Below are 19,412 nucleotides of genomic sequence, written 5' to 3' on the forward strand. Positions count from 1 at the left end.
AAATATTAAACAGCAAGGTTTACAGTATTTAATAATTATAACGTCTGAAGACTATTTCGCCAAGTGGTCTTACCTTTGAAGTACATAAGGGTACATACATAAGGGATTCTCAAAATATTGCTATCGTATAAAGTAATAATGTATTAATACATGTTTCCCAGGCCAGGCGCGGTGGCTCACGCCTGTAATCCTAGCACTCTGGGAGGCCGAGGCAGAGGATCACTTGAGCTCAGGAGTTGGAGATCAGCCTGAGCAAGAGCGAGAGACCCTGTCTCTACCAAAAATAGAAAAATTAGCTGGGCTTGGTGGCGTGGGCCTATAGTCCCAGCTACTTGGGAGGCTGAGGCAGGAGGATCACTTGAGCCCAGGAGTTTGAGGTTGCAGTGAGCTATGATGACACCACTGCACCATACCCAGGGTGACAGAGTGAAACTCTGTCTCAAGAAAAAAAAGAAAAGAAAGAAAGAAAATCAAGGATTGGGTTAGATTTGGCTTGTTTTAAAATTTGTTAGGCCATTCAAACAATCTACTGTGTAAAATTCAGTTTTTCAGGTGAAAACAAGATTTGGTAGTACTCAAGAAAGGAAACACGACAAATCTAGAAGAAGCATAAGAAATTTTATATATACTTCTTAGAAGAAATAATTTTGTATTTAAGCCTTCTGAAGTTCTTTTTTATTTGTTTCCCTTTATTTTTTGCTTTCCTCTCTTCTAGCTTTTTGAAAATATTCAATAAAAGACACTTAACTATATTTACCTGATAGTGCTGAAGAACACTAGAAGTCATTGATTCAACTGAATATGAGTAGTTATGAATTTAGGATCATTAGATAAACTTTAAGGCCAGGTGAGCCCATCCAAACCATTCATTTTACTGCTGGCAATGCCCAGAAAAGGTTAAGTGACTTAACAAAACATCATTTAAGACAAAATAAAAGTAGTATTAAAAAATTGTAAAGTATGAAAACATAGGGGGAAAATAATTATTTCACAATTCGAACCACTTTAAATTTCTCTTAACATTTAGAGGTGTTTCCTCTCAGCCTTTTTTTAACTCTTAGGTTTGAGTTTTCCTAATATGACTCTAAGCATTTTTACATATTAATACATATCCTTGGTAACAATTATCTTAATGGTTGTTTAATATTTCATGGAGTTGATATAGCTCACTTATTCATTCCTCTATAATAAAGTATTGATATTATTTCCAACTTATTACTATAAATAAGGCTGCTATGAACATATTTATATATAAAACTTAATTATAGTTAGGATTATCATAAAAGTCATTATTTGATTTTCTCAGAAGATAAAACTTCCTAATGGAAGCCATTTTTTTTCTCTTTTGAAAATTTGTTAATGGGCAAAATAGAGTTAGATTTCCATTTTCTCTATGGATCAAGCTCATGAACAGTCAAAATGATAAGATATAGAGGAGGGCTGACAATTATCCTCCTATTATGGGCAAAACAATCTTTTCATGTGTAGAAGCAGAAAAAATTTTAACTAAAATTATACTTTACCTGTTGAAAAGCTTTTTCTGCTTGACGTTCAGCATCAATAACTTGTCTCTCAAGCTGCTGCATCTGTCAGGTGAGGAAAAATATAAATAATATAAAATTTCATATTTCCCTTTTTGAAAAAAGCTTAAAAATCTCACAATGTCATCAATTCAAGAATATTTAAAGTAGTTCACTGGATACGAGTTACATACAGTTAGCGCAGTGAAGGCTCTTTGCAAAGTTAAAAGTTGACCAAACAAAATGCCCAAAATGTTGATACTTTTAGTATAATGTAATATATACCACAGGAGTATTCATCAACAGAATTTTCTTCATTGGGAAAAGACTAGTGAACACAAATTAAGACCAGTGAAATAAATCTAAGAGAAAACTAAGACTTCGAAAGTCATATTTGATGCTTTGATCAAAAAGTCACAATGAGGCTGGGCACAGTTGCTCAGGCCTGTAATCCCAGCACTTTGGGAGTCCAAGGTGGGAGGATCACTTGAGCCCAGGGGTTTGAGACCAGCCTGGGCAACACAGTGAGACACTGTCTCAACAAAAAATTTTAAAAATAAATTTTTCAAAAATTAGCCAGGCATGGTGGTGTGTGCCTGTAGTCCCAGCTACTCAGGAGACTGAGGTGGGAGGATTGCTTGAGGCGGTTTAAGGTTACAGTGAGCTACGATCACACCACTGCACTCCAGACTGGGCAACAGAATGAGACCCTGTCTCTTAAAAAAAAAAAAAAAAGTCACAAAGATATCAGGGAAGCAGTGGACTCTCATAAAATCCATAGGTTGTATGTTTAAACCCAGATTCTGGGTAGTTTTATATTCTTATAGATTTATGTAAAGAGTATATAAGAGATTATTTGATTAAACACCCACACACAAATACTAATATGAATATTATTAAAAATGTAAAAGCCTTAAGAAGAACCCAGGATGTGTACCAGGTGTCAAATACACAAACCATGAGGTAAAACAATTTCAAATTATTAGTTTTCCTCAGTGTTGAACAACTTTTGAGCCGTCTGTGACTCGATCTACGATCATTTTTCAATGTTGTTGTCGGTTGGTATTTCAGAGGCCCAGCACTCCGTGCACCTCAAACTCGTAGCAGTCGGGGTCCCACGCACAGTGGGCGACACATCCGGCCCCTGCCCCGCCCACTTCTCGACACCACCGAGAAGCGGCCTCCGGCAGCTAGAGCGGCCCAACCGGGAGCGCGGCCGCCAGCTACGGACAGCCTGGGCCACCGAACCCGATCCTGGGCTGCGTTTGACCCGTGCGCACTGCCCTCAACGCCTGGAAAATGGTTTCTGCTGGTGGAGCCTCATTTTTAAAGGGTATGTTGCTTGGGAGCATTTCCTGGGTTTTGATAACTATGTTTGGCCAAATTCACATTCGACACGGAGGTCAAACTGGAGACCACAGGCACCATCACCTTCGCCCACCTAACAGAAAAGATTTCTTAAACATTTCAGAAGTGACATTCATGGAGCTCAGTAAAAGTATCCGTGTTTTCTGTATCATCTTTGGAGAAACCGAAGATGACAGTTACTGGGCTGTACTGCAGGAGACTTGGACCAAACACTGTGACAAGGCAGAGCTCTATGTCTATGGTACTAAAAATGATACTTTGTTCAATATAGAAAGAAATGACAAGTGGCTACAGATGAGGAGAACTTACAAATACGTCTTTGAAAAGTATGGCAACAACTACAACTGGTTCTTTCTTGCACTTCCCACTACGTTTGCTGTCATTGAAAATTTAAAATACCTTTTGTTCACAAGGGACGCATCACAACCCTTTTATCTGGGCCACACTGTTAAATCTGGAGACCTCGAATTTGTGACTATGGAAGGAGGAATTGTCTTAAGTATAGAGTCAGTGAAAAGGCTGAACAGACTTCTCCGTAACTCTGACTGTGCAGATCAAAGTGTGATCTGGAAGTTATCTGAAGATAAGCAGCTGGCAATCTGCCTGAAATATGCGGGAGTTCTTGCAGAAAATGCAGAGGATAATGAAGGAAGAGATGTGTTTAATACAAAATCTACTGTACATCTTATACAGGAACATATGTCTAATAGCCCTGGGCAAGTAGTAGAACGCTGCTGTTCAGATATGGCTATTACTTTTAATGGACTGACTCCCCAAAAGATGGAAGTAATGATGTATGGTGTGTACCGGCTCAGGGCATTTGGACATTACTACAATGACACACTAGTTTTCTTGCCTCCAAATGGTTCAAAAAATGACTGAGAGCCAGGGAATAATAGAACTGTCCTGTCCAGGAGCACTTGAAATGTGGGTAGTCCAAATTAAGATGTGGTATAAAGTGTAAAATAAATACTTCATTCAATAATACACACATTATTAGAAAACAGTGCAAAAATGTAAAATATTAGTAATTTTTTATATTGAGTCCACATTGAATTGATATTTTGCATTAAATAAAATATACTATTAAAATTAATTTCACCTGTTTCTTTTCCATTTTATTAATGTGTCTATTACAAAATTTTTAATTATCAATGTGGCTCACATATTTCTACAGGATAACAAAGGTGTAGAACATTCGTTGTCACCATGTATGACAATTTAACTGCCTGTCCACATGGCAGCACTTTTTAAAGGCAGTTTATTGCAGGCATCTGGATTCTGGAAGAGGTTTCAAATACTTGAATATGTAAATAGATATTCCCCAGGTGCATTCGCTGGACCTCATATCATTTTTAACTTTTTTTTTTGGGAAAAAAATTAAAATGTTTATTTATTTATTTATTTTTTTTTTTATTTTATCTTGTTATGGGGGATACAGAATTGCAGGTTACATATGTTGCTCCTGTACTGCCTTTCCTCCCAAGTCAGAGCTCCAGGCGTGTCTGTTCCCCAGGTCGTGTGCATTGCACCCATCATGAGGTATATATCCCTCCCTTCCCCACCCCCCCCATTTTTAACTTTTGTGAAAATATTTCAAATGCTTAATGAGTAAGTATTGTGGTTTAAAAGCATTTTATTGAGCTATTTACTACATAAAAGCAACTGGACAAGTATTATGTCTGTTGGAATGTCTCTAGAATATTCCTTAAACCAAAGAGCCACCTAGCAGACTCATGCCAATACCACATTTTTCCACTATTGGCAATATGCTGACAATTGTCACTTCTACATTGTATTATAACTACATTCTATTAGGGAAATTTTTGCCTTTCTAGAGCCTTAGCATGAATTCAACAAAATTTAACATCCATTAATGACAAAATCTCATAGCAAATTAAGAATATAAGGAACTTCTGAAACCTAATAATGGGCATCTACAAAAAAACCTATAACTAACATCATACTTAATGGCAAAAACTGAATTCTTTCCCGCACAAGATTGTCTTCTTACCACTTCTATTCAACATTTTACTGGAGGTCCTAGGCAATGTGATAACCATGAAAGAAAAAGTATGTAAACTGGTAAGGAAGAAATAAAGCAGCACTTATGGACAAATGATATGATTGTCTACACAGAAAATCCCAAATAATTTACAAAAAAGGTAGAACTCATAAGTGAGTTTATTAAGGTCACAGGACATAAGGTCAATATACAAGAATCTGTTATATTTCTATTTAACAGCAATAAACAATTGAAATTGGAATTTTAAAAAACAGTACCATTTACAATAGCATCAGAATCACAAAATACAGATGAATTTAACAAAATATGTGCAATATTTGTATGCTGAAACCACAATACATTGATAAGGAAAATTGAAGAACCAAATAAGAGAGTTAAACTATGAGTTAGAAGACTCAATATTATTAAAATGTCAATTCGCCCCCAATTGACCTATAGATTCCACCCAGTCCCAAAATCCTAGCAGGCTTTTTTTACACAAATTAACAAGCAGATTCTCAAATTTATATAGAATGCTAAGGATCTAGAATGGCCAAACAACTCAGATTAAAAAACAAAATCAGAATACCTATAAGAACTGACATCAAGACTTATATAGCAATAGTATTCAAGACAATATGATATTTGTGTAAAAACAGACATAATAGATTAATGGAACAAAATAGTTCAGAAATATACTTAAAATATACAATCTAAATTTTTTTGTATTTTTATTGGTTTAATCTATCTTCATCATCAGATCATATAGCCATCACATACTATAATCTCTAGTTATTCTGGTTGTCCGAATCCCATTCTCTAAATTTCTTACAGACATCTTTTGGGAACAACATTCTCTGAGTTCTTTCATGTTAATTGTTGCTTGCTATGCCCTTTATACTTGAAAGTCAGTTCTACTGAATATAAAATCTTAGGATCACATGTTCTTTCCTTGACATCTTAAACACGTTATGCTATTTTCTCCTGGAATAAAGCATTGCTATCAGTGTAGCAACATAATATTATTTTCCTTATAAAGGTCCTGTTTTTGTTTTTGCCTAGATACCCAAGGAATGTTTTCTTTTTTCTTTAATATTCAATATTTTTACTAAAATAAGCCTTGAAGTAGGTCATCCTAGGTTAATATTCTCAGGCACACGATGAACTATTTCAGTATGTATCATTGCGCTTTTCTAAATTTCTGTAGTTTTCTTGAATTACAGTGTTTGCATTTGTTTCATTCCTTTGTTTTGGCTTTCTTCAGGAACTTCTTTTATCTGTATGTGTATCATCTTTGCTTATCTTCAATACTAGTCATCTTCTCAAATCCTTTTCATCTCTTATTTTGATTTTTAAAGGTTTCTTCCTTTTTACCTTCAATTTTTATTAAAGCATTATGTGTCGAATTTATTAGTTCTTTTTTTTTTTTTTTTTTTTTTTTTGAGACAGAGTCTCACTCTCTTGCCTGGGCTAGAGTGCTGTGGCGTCAGCCTGGCTCACAGCAACCTCAAACTCCTGGGCTCAAGCAATCCTCCTGCCTCAGCCTCCCAAGTAGCTGGGACTACAGGTATGCACCACCACGCCCGGCTAAATTTTTCTATATATATTTTCAGTTGTCCAGCTAATTTCTTTCTATTTTTTAGTAGAGATGGGGTCTCGCTCTTGCTCAGGCTGGTCTTGAACTACTGAGCTCAAACCATCCACCCGCCTCAGCCTCCCACAGTGCTAGGATTACAGGCGTGAGCCACCACACCCGGCCGAATTTATTAGTTCTTGTGTTCCTTCTACTTTAGTCTTAGTTTGTAAAATGTATTCTTCTACTTCTAATTCTTCGTTGGGTTCTGTCACCTCATTTCTGATTTTTCTAATTATGATTCATGCTATTCCTTTAAGTCCTATAACATTTTGTTAATGTCATTTGGTCAATTTATTTTTTACCACTATTTAAATGTGAGATATAATTCACATGCCATAAAATTCACCTTTTTAAATTGTACAATTCCGTGGTCTTTAGTTTAACAGAGTTGTACAAATATCACCACTATCTAATGCCAGAATATTTCCATCACCCCATAAAAGAAACTCATTAGCAGTCATTCCCCATTATTTTGCTTTGCATTTCTTTAAGTATAGTACCTTTTTACATGTTTATTGGCTATTAGTATTTTTTGTAAACTGTTCATATCATCTACCTTTAAGGTGATTACTTTGAGTCTGGGTATTTGAACTATTGTCTAGTCTCCTATGGAAGTTAACAGATTGCTGGAATTCCATGAATTTCAACTGCCCAAGTAGGGGCCTCAGTCAGCCAAGAAGGATCAAGCAGCCTTGAAAGTTCAAGAAAGGGACTACTCCTGGCATTCTCTGTCCAGTCGTACTTGGCCCAGCCAGCTGACTATTCACTACTCCTTGATAATCCAGAGTTCTCAAATTAGAGCAGTCACTACCTTCTCCCATCCCCCACTGTATGAATAATATCTGGGATGGGTATCAGGGAATTGGCCAGACCCAAAGCTACTTGATTCTTTGGGTAACAATTGCAACAACACAAATCAAGAAGTTTTGATCATATAATTCTACTTTGATCCATTCATTGCACTTTGAGGAATCTTTCCCAAAGAATTCCAATTATAAACAAATGCTATACATGCAAGAAGTTCATCTGCAGTATTATTTAAAATAATGGAAACCTACAAACAGCCTCTATGCCTAATAATAAGGGAACTGATCAGCAAATCACCAGTATTTATTTATTGAGCCCTTTATGATTATAAATACAGAGACTAGGTAATGACATGGAAAATGCTAATGATAAATGATATAACATTTAATGAAACCAGTATATTTATACTACATATTTATTTCTATGTATATGTTTTTTAATTGTATATCAACAAAAGCATAAGAATATTAACAGTATTAATAGTTTTGTTAAACAGCAGGCAGTATTGGTGATTCTTCTTTCCCATTTTTCCAAACTTTTAAAAAAATTGAAATATAATTCACATGCCAGAAAATTCACCACTTTAAAGTGTGCAATTTCAGTGTCTTTTTTACTATATCACAGAGTTATGGAACCATTAGCACTATCTAATTCCAGAACATTTTCATCACCTCAAAAAGAAACGCCACACTCATTAGCAGTCATTCCCCATTGCCCTTTTCCCATAACCCTTTCCAACCACTAATTTACTTTCTGTTTCTGTGGATTTTCCTATTCTGAATATTTCATATGAATGGAATCATATAATATGTGACCTTCTGTGCCTGGCTTCTTTTATTTAGCACGATATTTTCAAGGTTCATCCATGTTGTAGCATGTGTCAGTATTCCATTTCTTTTTTATGCCTGAATAATATTTCACTATATGAATATACCAAATTTTATCAATTCATCAGGTGATGAGCTTTTGGGTTGTTTCCATTTTTTTACAATTATAAACATTGGTGATTTTTGTGAACATTTTTGTATAAGTTTTTACGGAGGCCGGGCACGGTGGCTCACGCCTGTAATCCTAGCACTCTGGGAGGCCGAGGTGGGAGGATCATTTGAGCTCAGGAGTTCGAGACCAGTCTGAGCAAGAGTGAGACCCTGTCTCTACTAAAAAAAAAAACAGAAAGAAATTAGCTGGACAACTAAAAAATATATAGAAAAAATTAGCCGGGCATGGTGGCACATGCCTGTAGTTCCAGCTACTTGGGAGGCTGAGGCAGGAGGATTGCTTGAGCCCAGGAGTGTGAGGTTGCTGTAAGCTAGGCTGACGCCATGGCACTCTAGCCGGGGTGACAGAGTGGGACTCTGCCTGAAAAAAAAAAAAAAAAGTTTTTGTGGGGACTTACATATTCAATTCTCTCAGGGATATAGGTAGGCGTAGAATTGCTGAGTCATATGCCAACTCTATATTTAACCTTCTTCTTTTCTTTTTTTCTTTCTTTTTTCTGATTGTTCTCTATCTTACATGTTAGAGGCTTTCTTCAGAGGTCTGGTCATCCATGAGACACTACTTAGTAAGTTTAAGGATGAGGGACTAAAAAGCTGACTAAAAACTTTAGCATACATATGTATGGGGTTTGTTGATCATGAACTTTAACCTTGGGTGATCTAGCTGGGCTCTCTGTTGGGGAACCACTGATGTCAGCATCACTATCTCTCCCCTTCTAGACTCATAAGAGTCCCTAAAGACTTCCAGTTTCCTCCTATAGGATAAAGGCTGGCTGCCATCACGTTAGGAGCCAAGTAGGAGAAGGGGGTTGGGAGTGAGGGACAAGATTACCAATAAATACACACACAGTCACTTAATCCCCATTTTTGGTGTAGCAGAATGACAGAAAGCATAGCCTAGAATAAGACTTGGAGGGTCCTGAGCTTCTCCTCCTAAGGGCCAAATGCTTTACAGAATCCTGTAAAGACCTAGCGGGGGTGTGATGTGTCAGATTGAGATAGTTGATTTACTGGTAAATATGTGGCCCTCAGAGTCAACTAATTCCCTGAAAAATTCTCACTTATCCCTATGTGCCAAATGTCCAGCAGCTGAACATTTACTTCCTCTTAAAAAATTGAAAAGTTGGTCTCTTACAAAAGTGAATACATTGTTTGAAGTATACTAGTCCATCAACTGTGGCATTTATGAACTCCCGGCCAAACAGTATCCCACCCACTCACCCTAAAGCAAAGGTTGACTGCTGACCAGCACTGACCATTTATATACAACTGTCAGTCAACTTTGAAGATGTCCCACTCTTAAATATAAATAGACTACCAAAGATCATCAGACATTTGAGAAAAGCTTGCAACCTGAAAAAAACAACGAACACAAAAACAGAAAAATAATCTCAGAAGAGAGAAAGACAATTCAGGGAATACAACAGAACTTTTTAAAAATTTGAATTAATGTTTAGGAATCAGAAACTTTCAAATAAATTACTTCACAGCTATACCACGAGACAGAAATTGTTATTCTCATTATAGAGATTAGGAGATTAGGAAATTAATGTTAGGAATGAATATGCCTTGTACATGTTTATGCTTCTAGCCAGTGACAGGCTGGGATTTCAATCTTCATATTCCGATTTCCTGGTGCCCTTTCAGCTGAACCACAGCTACTCCAGAATTTATAAACTACACACACAGTGTATAGTTATACAAAACCATATGAAAATCAGTCTCAAATGCATAAAACCACAAAAATCTCAGATGGATAGCATTTGTCTTTATTTCTGTCCTTTGCTATTCTTTCAGCCTAGGAATCTTTTATTTGTAACTTAAAATTATAACATTAATTATAGGAACAATTTTAAGTTACATATTTTCAGGGAACTTATCATAGAAAGAAACAGAGATAATAACCAAAAGAGGCTAAATTTGGAATTTGAGATTCTAACAGAATTCTACCACTGGATAAGTAAAAGCTAAGCGCTCTCTCTCCAGATGTTAGGTATATCATTTACTTACACAACAATGGTTGAGGCAGGAATAATGAATACTACATAACAGAAACTCAATAAATGTTTGTTGAACAAATGAATGAAAGCACAAAATGAATGAATGAATCAAGGCTTTAACTCCAAAAAGTTATTTAAAATAAGACTAGGCAGGGAGCTGTGGTTCACACCTGTAATCCCAGCACTTTGGGAGGCCAAGGCGGGAGAATTGCCTGAGGCCAGGAATTTGAAACCAGACTGGGCAACATAGTGAGACCCATCTCTACAAAAACTTTTTTAAACAATTAGACAGGCATGGTGATGCACAACTGTAGGCCCAGCTACTCAGAAAGCTGGGGCAGCTTGAGGATCACCTGAACCCAGGAGTTCAAAGATGCAGTGAGCTATGATCATGCCACTGCACTCCAGTCTGGACAAAAAAACAAGACCTTGTCTCAAAAAAATAAAAAGAAAAGAAAAGTAAGGATAAACTTTGATAAAAGATAATAACTACATTTTCACAATCTACATTACAGGTCATAAATACTCAACAGCTCACATTGCATTAATGTAAATATACATTAAGCATATCCAATAAAGCTCAGAACACTTTAAAACCAGTTTTAAACATGAGGGTAGTATGAAAGGCAATACTTTGATTATGAGTGACTATTTGTTTTTATAATCATTCAAGCTGGAAAATAACTTTGCATAATACGCAAAAAACAATGCTAGAAATATTCATGTAATTTTTTACCTTCACAATTTAGACTATAATATGAACTTTAGGTCAATTTCACAACCAATCCATTTTCAGTCAGTAAAAAAAAAAACCTTGAAATAATCTACTCCCCATAGCCTGCTTTGGACAAAAATAAGTATTTTATAAACAGGCCACTTCTATTTTTTTTTTTTTTTTTTTGAGACAGAGTCTCACTCTGTTGCCTGGTCTAGAGTGCCATGGCATCGGCCTAGCTCACAGCAACCTCAAACTCCTGGGCTCAAGCAATCCTCCTGCCTCAGCCTCCCAAGTAGCTGGGACTACATGCACATGCCACCATGCCCGGCTAATTTTTTCTATATATTTTTAGTTGTCCAGGTAATTTCTATTATTTAGTAGAGACGGGGTCTCGCTCTTGCTCAAGCTGGTCTCAAACTCCTGAGCTCAAACGATCCACCCGCCTCGACCTCCCAGAGTGCTAGGATTACAGGCATGAGCCACCGCGCCCGGCCATAGACAGGCCACTTCTACAATAGCAAAATGAAGTAGCAAATTCTAAACCTAGTGCTTAAATGACTAATACAGAAGTGCCCTCTGTAGCCAGAGTAAATTTAGCAACAAGTGGCAGAGGGAGATTTGCCACTGAGCTTGTAATACTCAGCAATCCTCTCATTGTTACAGATGTTGTATACAAATAAACTTGTTTAAGAGATTAGTAATTTAGGTAGAATACTTTAGGACCTTCACAGTAACTGATATGGACAGCAATTCCCCACCAAGTATCTCTCTTCCTGATTTTTTCCCCATAGGCGCCATGAAAGACTCCACCATCAAACATTTTTTTCATTTTGTTATAATAAATAATATCTTCATCCAATAACCAAAAGAGTGACATATAAATTAATGTACAAAGTGCCATTGTTAGTATATGTAGAATTTCCATTAGGTACTATGAAATATTGGGTGGCCCAATAGAGTAACTGAGGGAACGTGTAATTTAAATAGGTTAATCATGATTCTATAATGGACTGTTGGGGGAAAGTACATGCCATGCTGTCCAGGGACTTATTCCTATGAGTCAAACCTAGACTGTCTCAAAGGAATCATATTCATGAAAGAAATGCCAAGTTGCAAGAAATCCCAGATGGCAATGCAGCATTAGGTTATGTTGACATCCAAAGGCAAACTTCTTCATATTTTTCTCCCTTTCATTTTCACTGAAAATCTAACCCATAGGAAATAACATTTCATTTCAACTTAAAAAGAAACTTTCGAACACTTACTATGGAACACTTACTATGCACAAGACCCGTGCTGGCACTGGAATTGGATGTGTTGATTTTTACATGCTGAGGGGAACACAACTGAAGGTCTCTAGGGAATAATTAGAAGACTGAATCTGGAGTGGAGGAAGGAGGTTTGCAGTTAATTGTCGGGAAGCTGATGAAAGATGGAAGAGTCTAAGAGAATCTGTTCAAGACAGTTCCATGAAGCATATTCATGTGAAGAATGGGAGACATTCTTGGGAGACATGCAATAGATCAAGAAATAAAATTTAGTATTGAGAAGGTGCTGGGGAGTTAGTTCACAAGGAATCAAGATAAGGGAGTTTTATGGAGAAAGTACATGGAAAAACAACAGTGGCAACATTAAAGAGTGATCAACAGATGCCAAGAGCCAAGGATATGAAGAAAAGGGAACCCTTGTACGATGGGGGTAGGAATGTAAGCTGGTACAGCCATTATGGAAAACTGCATGGAGATTCCTCGGAAAAACTAAAAATAGAATTATCATATTATCCAGCAATCCTATTTCGGGGTGTATCCCCAAAGGATTTGAAATCATTATGTTCCAGGCGGGATATCTCATGCCTGTAATCCCAGCACTTTGGGAGGCCGAAGCAAAAGGATCGCTTGAGGCCAGGAATTCGAGACCACCCTGGCGACATAGTGAGACCCCCCCATCTCTACAAAAAAATGCAAAAATTAGCTGGGCACGGTAGTGTACACTTGTACTCCTGCCTATGGGTGAGGCTGAGGCAGGAGTATCCCTTTGAGCCTAGGAGTTCGAGGCTGCCGTGAGCTCTAATTGCACCACTGCACTCCAGCCTGGGTGACAGAGCAAGATCCTGTCTCCAAAAGAAAAAGAACAAAAGAAAGTAATCAGTATGTCAAAGAGGTATCTGCACTCCCATGCTCATTGAAGCATTATTAATAATAGCCAAGATATGGAAACAGCTTAAATGTACACCAACAAATGAATGGATAAAGAAAATGTGGTATAGATTCAAAATGGATTACTATTCAGCCTTAAAAAAGAAAGCAATCCTGCAATTTCTGACAAAATGGATGAACCTGGAGGACATTATGCTAAACGAAATAAGCAAGGGACAAAAAGATAAATGCTACATGATCTCACTAATATGTGGAATCCAAGGCAGTTGAACTCATAGAAGTAAAGGCTAGAATGATGGTTACCAGAACTTGAGGGAAAGGGAGGGTCGCTGGTCAGAGGGTACAAAGTTTCAGACAGACAGGAGGAATAAGTTTTGAGATCTATTGCACAGCAGGGTGACTATAGTTAAAAACAATGCATTGTGTATTTCAAAATTGTTAAGAGTAAATTTCAAATATTTTTCACCACAAACAATGATAAGTATTCGAGGTGATGAATGGGTTAATTAGCTTGATTTAATCATCCCACATTGTGTAGATACAACATCACATTGTACCCAATAAATATATATGATCATAATTTGTCAATTTATAATAAAAGAAACATTTTTCTAAATGCCAAAAAAAACCCTTTCCCTTTTCCCTCCATAACTCAGAAAACTAACTAGTAATATTGTAAAGCAGGAAAACTGCTTAAATCTCAGCTTCCCTGAAGAGTTTATATTTGGCATACTAGGGATATTTCCAACACCATTCCTTAAATTCCTCTGAAGACCTCTCCCACTTACAGAAGCACTTGCCCAAGACTTCAATAAGGCCTTTTTCTTCATAAGCTTAATAGTCTAAGTTACTTGGAAATTGCGATGAAAAAAAATAGGTGCAAAAACAGTTTTTCTAAAAGACCCCATGTATTCTCCTACTCCATTTCCAAAATATATAGGATATATATAATTGAGATCCATCTTTAATTATAAAAATGCTCTGAGATATCTCATACATTTTTCTTTAAAAAATTCAGAAATGTATCTGCTATCAATCTGTAATTACATTTAAGTCATCTCCTCATACATCAAACCAGTATGTCCACTCAGAAAGTTACAGGAAAATAATGAGTTACTTCTAGGTGCCAGGCACTCTATTAGCTACATCACAACAAAGCTGAAAGATAAGGTTTGATGGCAGCTCTGCTTTTTGTTATATGTGTGATATTGCATATACTATTCAATTACTCTCTGTTTTAATGTTAATTCTTTAGATTGGGGATAATAATAATTATAATTACCTCATAAGGTTACTGTGCAGTTTAAACTAGCTAATGTAAGACTTAGGAACCAGAGTTGACATCTAGAGTTAGCTGCTTATAGCCAGCACCAATAATTTGGAACTAAAAACTAGTGCTGTTGTAGGAAAGAAAAGTTGGCCACAGTTCCTGGCAAAGAACTGAAAACTCAAATTAGTATTCTCTTAAGAATCTTCAGCCTTGGGCCTGCATCCATTTGGAAGGAAGGTATGAAGAACTATTAGGGAAAAGCCCTGGGGCAGACTGTTCCTAACACAAAACTAAAGGTTGTGGATGGGACCAGACTAGCCTCTGGAATGCAATATTTGGCTAGAGTTGGCACTTAGAAACAATGCAATAGGGTTTGCTTTGAAAAATATGTAACATTACGTAAACTGTTATTACTACATACATATATATATAAATTAATACACACAGGTACCTGCCCCCAAGCAGAGGTGGATTTAGTAATATATGTTGCATGGCTGAAAAGAAGACAATAGATGAGTGGGTAGATATATCAGAGAGAGCAAAGAGGGCAGTAATAAAACTAGATTAGAAAGGCCATATAGGGTGATGGCTAAGCATTTGGGCTTTAAAGGCAGAATGCCTGCATTCATATCTTGGCTCCATCACTCACTTTTTGGTGTGAACTCAGGCATGTTAAATAACTTTTCCATGCCTGAGTTCCCTCCTGTGAAAATATGGCTAATATTAGTACCTAACTCATACGATAGTTGTAAGGATTAAAAAACGAATATATAAAGCACTTAGAAGATTTCCTGGCACATAGTAAGTATCAGTTGCCTGATCCATAAAATGGGATAATAACATTTATTACTCCACAGGTTGTTGTAAGAATTAAATAAATCATATCTATAAAGTGCTTCACACATGATAAATCAATAAATATTAGGTATTTTAATTAAAACATGGGAGGGTACTGAAAAATTTTTTAAGCCTGAAAAAAATATTTCATAATAGAATATAACAGAAAATACTGTGAGAATCCTTATTTCTATTTTGGTGTTGAATATATTTACTGGAAAACCATTAGTAACTTGGCATACTTATCCACTTTCCAATGTGTAAACACATCTGAATAATTCCGTCTCTTAGATCTGTCAAAGGTTTTAAGTCACAGATACAAAATACAGATCAAAAACAGAAAAAGAAAAGGAAACCACAACTAAAACAGCAATTTTGAAATAATATTCCTTTCAATACTCATTTGCTGACAAAGAAAACATTAAATCTAATAGTATAAAAACTAATAATCAAAAACCTATTTACAATTTTACTTATAGAGAAAACAACATTTTCGTAACTTTAACAAATGGGCACTCATAGAGAAACTTGCTACATCATGCTTTCTAATGAACAGAACAAATGTTGCCATAAAATTTAGAAACCCAAAGAAGCATACTTCTATTCGGACCACAAGGAAACCAACAGCATACAGAAGTCAAGATAACAAAGAAAATTTTGAGAAGGATATTGCAGTCAACAGTGTCAACTGCTGAGAGGCTAAAGCAACAACTGGCAAGTGTCCATGTGGTTTATGAACAAGAATATAATTGGTGGACCTTGACAAAATCATTGTATGGGGTGGTTGGGGTTGTGGGAAATACCAGATAAATCACAGTGAACATGGGAAACGATTTTTATAGAAAGAGGAGCAAAAGACAAAGAATGAGTCACTAACTTTGAGTTAGGAAAAACTTCCCCAACTTAGAGTTATTCAAACTGAGATTTTTTTCAAGCTATAATCTTTATTCTAATATCAATAAATAAAGCATATTGATCCTGGAGATTTATTCCACAAAGCCTATTACTTTGTCATCCTTGACCCAAAATAAATAGGATAACTTTAGTCTTTCCACCTAAAATACATTAAAGCACAATAATTTAAGATGATACATATGAAAAGTTAAACTGAATGACATTTCACTAGATTTTATTAAAATATTTCTGTGCTAAGAGATTCTTGGCTAACAATGTGAGGAAGATTTAAGATCTTTTTTGGAGATGTGATATATGTACCAGTTTCCATCCCACAAAAGGATAATGCAGACTGGAGTTTAAGAAATCACTTATAATTCTTCTGATCAGTTCTGAATTACCATTAATATCATTAATCCATTCATCTAAAAAGTGCTGTCCAATAGAAACACAATGTGAGCTGCATGTACAATTTTAAATTTTCTAGTACAAACATTAAAAAAGTAAAAAGAAATAGGTAAAATTAACTTTAATAAGTCTATTTAACTTGATATCCCAAATACTATCACTTCAATACATAATCAATACAAAAATTATTGCTGAGATACTTTACATTCTTTCACACTAAATCTTTGAAATCAGTGTTTATTTTACATTTGCAACACATTCTCAATTTGTAGCACATCTCATTCGAAGTGTTCAATAGACACATGAGGCTAGTGGCTACCATACCAGACAGCATAGGTCTAGAATCCGAGTTCTCTGGAAATAGGAACATGGGTTGCCTGTTGTTTTTTTGTTTTGTTCTGTTTTGTTTTTTTGACAGAGTCTCGCTCTGTTGCCCAGGCTAGAGTGCAGTGCCGTCAGCCTAGCTCACTGCAACCTCAAACTCCTGGGCTCAAGCAATTCTGCTGCCTCAGCCTCCCAAGTAGCTGGGACTACAGGCTCATGCCACCACACCCAGCTAACTTTTTCTATTTTTAGTAGAGATGAGCTCTCTTGCTCAGGCTGGTCTCGAACTCCTGAGCTCAAGCGATCTTCCCACCTTGGCCTCCCAGAGTGCTAGGATTACAGGTGTGAGACAGCGTGCCCAGCCAGTATTAAGAACAGTGTGTAGCATAAGTTAGCCCTCAAAGAATAGTTGTTGAATGAGTAAATAAATGAAAAAACTATTGGTTTTATATACATACTTGCAAAAAAAATTCCTGTGATATAAATGACATTCTAAACATATGATTAGAACTATTAAGAAACGTATATGTGTATTAAACTCAATTCTAGCCCAGATGATAGTTTAGTAATACATAGTCAAGACAAATTCCTAAGTAGATGTATACTTCAAATATAGTATAAATGTTTTACTATCAATAGAGAAATTTCTTCTATAATCACTTTAAAGTGACTTTCCTAAACATTTAGTAGATCAAAGGTTGTCACACTCCTCTAATAACATCAAATAGATTATAGCTTTTCTCTCTGAAATGCTATTCATCAAACATACACAATTCTCACATATTCCACTAACATTCTCAAATAAATATTTTTTGTTTTAATGTCTAATCCACCCATACACCAGCAAAAGAATCTACCAAACATAGCTTCAAACACTTGACATAAGTTAAATTACATTCATTATTTTAAAAATGCTTAACCCTAAAAGTACTGAGGTTATTTAATTTCAATGAAACAGACTTTAAATAGCTGACACTTAACAACAAAAGTTATGGAAAAAGCTTACCTTCTCTGCTAAGAGCTCTCGTATCTTGCTTGCTTGAACTCTAAATTTCATGAGCTGGGACTCCAGAGCTACACATCTTTCTTTCCAATCTACTAGTCCTTCTGGCTCAGAAAGCTCTGCCATATTGATTCTAAAAAAGAAAGCATTCAAATGGCACAACACAATTAACATTCAGGATAATTCATGAAATCACCCAATGTACACATTCTAGTCACCATCTAATGATATCCACATATAAGTTTTAAATTCTAAGATAAATTTCAGAACTGACTGTAGCTTATGGGAAGAACTTAGTGGGAGACAGGAGGCCAGGGTTGGAGGCCCAGCTATGTTACTTAACCTTTCTAAGTTTCAGTTTACCCAATCTAGAAAAAGGGCGATGCTAACTATAACAAACCATCCTTCCTCGTGGGTATGTTGTAAAGAACAAATGAAATATTGCTGTTTCTAACACAACTTTGGACAGTGTAATAGCACAAGACAAACACAGAGTACTATTACTATTTTAGCTTTGCCCAGCAGATAAGATTGTTCAAATCTATCAATTCATAATTTTACCACACTCTTAAATTTACAAAAGTATCATTTTGATTCAATTGGTAGCATGATAAAATAACCTAAAGAAGTTTCATACCAGTGCTGCAATTATGGTTTAGATTTATACTACCATGATTACTTACTACCACTCTAAATTTGTCTAGGTCCAGGCAAAGTCTTTCAAGCCAAAAGTCCTTTGGCATATTTAACTGGGTTAAGTTATGATGAACCTGACAAATTTGCCTAATTTTTATTTTGTGTAAGAAAAGAAAACATATAAACATGAAATTTGGGCCAGGCGTGGTGGCTCATGCCTGGGTGTAATCTCAGCACTCTGGGAGGCCAAGGTGGGAGGATTGTTTGAGGGCAGGAGTTTGAGAACAGCCAGGGAAACATAGCAGGACCCTGTCTCTACAAAAAAAATTTTTTTAAATTAGCCAGGCGTGAGGGCCCACGCTTGTAGTCCTAGCTACTCAGGAGGCTGAGGCAGGAGGATCTCTTGAGCCCAGGAGTTTATGGCTGCAGTGAGCTATGATTGCGCCACTGTACTCCAGCTTGGGCAACAGAATGAGACTCTGTTTCTAAAAAAAGGGAAAAAAGAAAAGAAAAGAAATTTGGAATCAGCTACATTAAGTAAATCTAGACTCAGGGGAGGACAAGAGGCAAGGGAACTGGTTTTGAAATTCTGAAGTATTACTTGATTTTGGAAGCATGATTGTTTCTGGCTCTGAGATTCATAAAAGTAGCTTTATGTGTTTGCTAATTTTTATCAGGCTATTTTAATACATAGCCTAATAATGTATTTCAGAATTGCCCCTGCTATGAACTGATAAAATTTACACTAGGAAGGGATCTCCCAGAGAAACCCAGTCCCAGTCATGCAGAACACATGACAGCAAAACTCTCAGAACCCAGGGACGGTACTACA

The 19,412-nt window shown here is 36.3% G+C and overlaps 2 protein-coding genes across 2 annotated transcripts in view; one reads left to right on the forward strand and one right to left on the reverse strand.

Annotated features, from left to right (window-relative positions):
* Nucleotides 1-18,070, reverse strand: part of PLEKHH2 (pleckstrin homology, MyTH4 and FERM domain containing H2) — an 86,173-nt gene extending 68,103 nt beyond the window's left edge. Inside the window, exons 1-2 of the mRNA XM_069494792.1 lie at nt 17,948-18,070; nt 1,524-1,586 (exon numbers count right to left, since the gene is read on the reverse strand). Of these exons, the coding sequence (XP_069350893.1) occupies nt 1,524-1,586; nt 17,948-18,070 (186 nt within the window). The remainder of the gene's footprint in view (nt 1-1,523; nt 1,587-17,947) is intronic.
* Nucleotides 2,713-3,984, forward strand: C1GALT1C1L (C1GALT1 specific chaperone 1 like). The gene has a single exon (XM_069494866.1). The coding sequence runs from the start codon at nt 2,820-2,822 to the stop codon at nt 3,768-3,770; it is 951 nt and encodes a 316-aa protein (XP_069350967.1). The 5' UTR covers nt 2,713-2,819; the 3' UTR covers nt 3,771-3,984.
* Nucleotides 18,071-19,412: the final 1,342 nt, after the last annotated feature.

This window comes from Eulemur rufifrons, chromosome 19 (assembly GCF_041146395.1).
Source record: "Eulemur rufifrons isolate Redbay chromosome 19, OSU_ERuf_1, whole genome shotgun sequence".
In the NCBI taxonomy this organism is placed as follows: domain Eukaryota; kingdom Metazoa; phylum Chordata; class Mammalia; order Primates; family Lemuridae; genus Eulemur; species Eulemur rufifrons.

Coding starts and splice junctions, on each gene's coding strand:
- C1GALT1C1L (XM_069494866.1), top strand. CDS start 2,820: ATGGTTTCTGCTGGTGGAGCCTCATTTTTAAAGGGTATGTTGCTTGGG.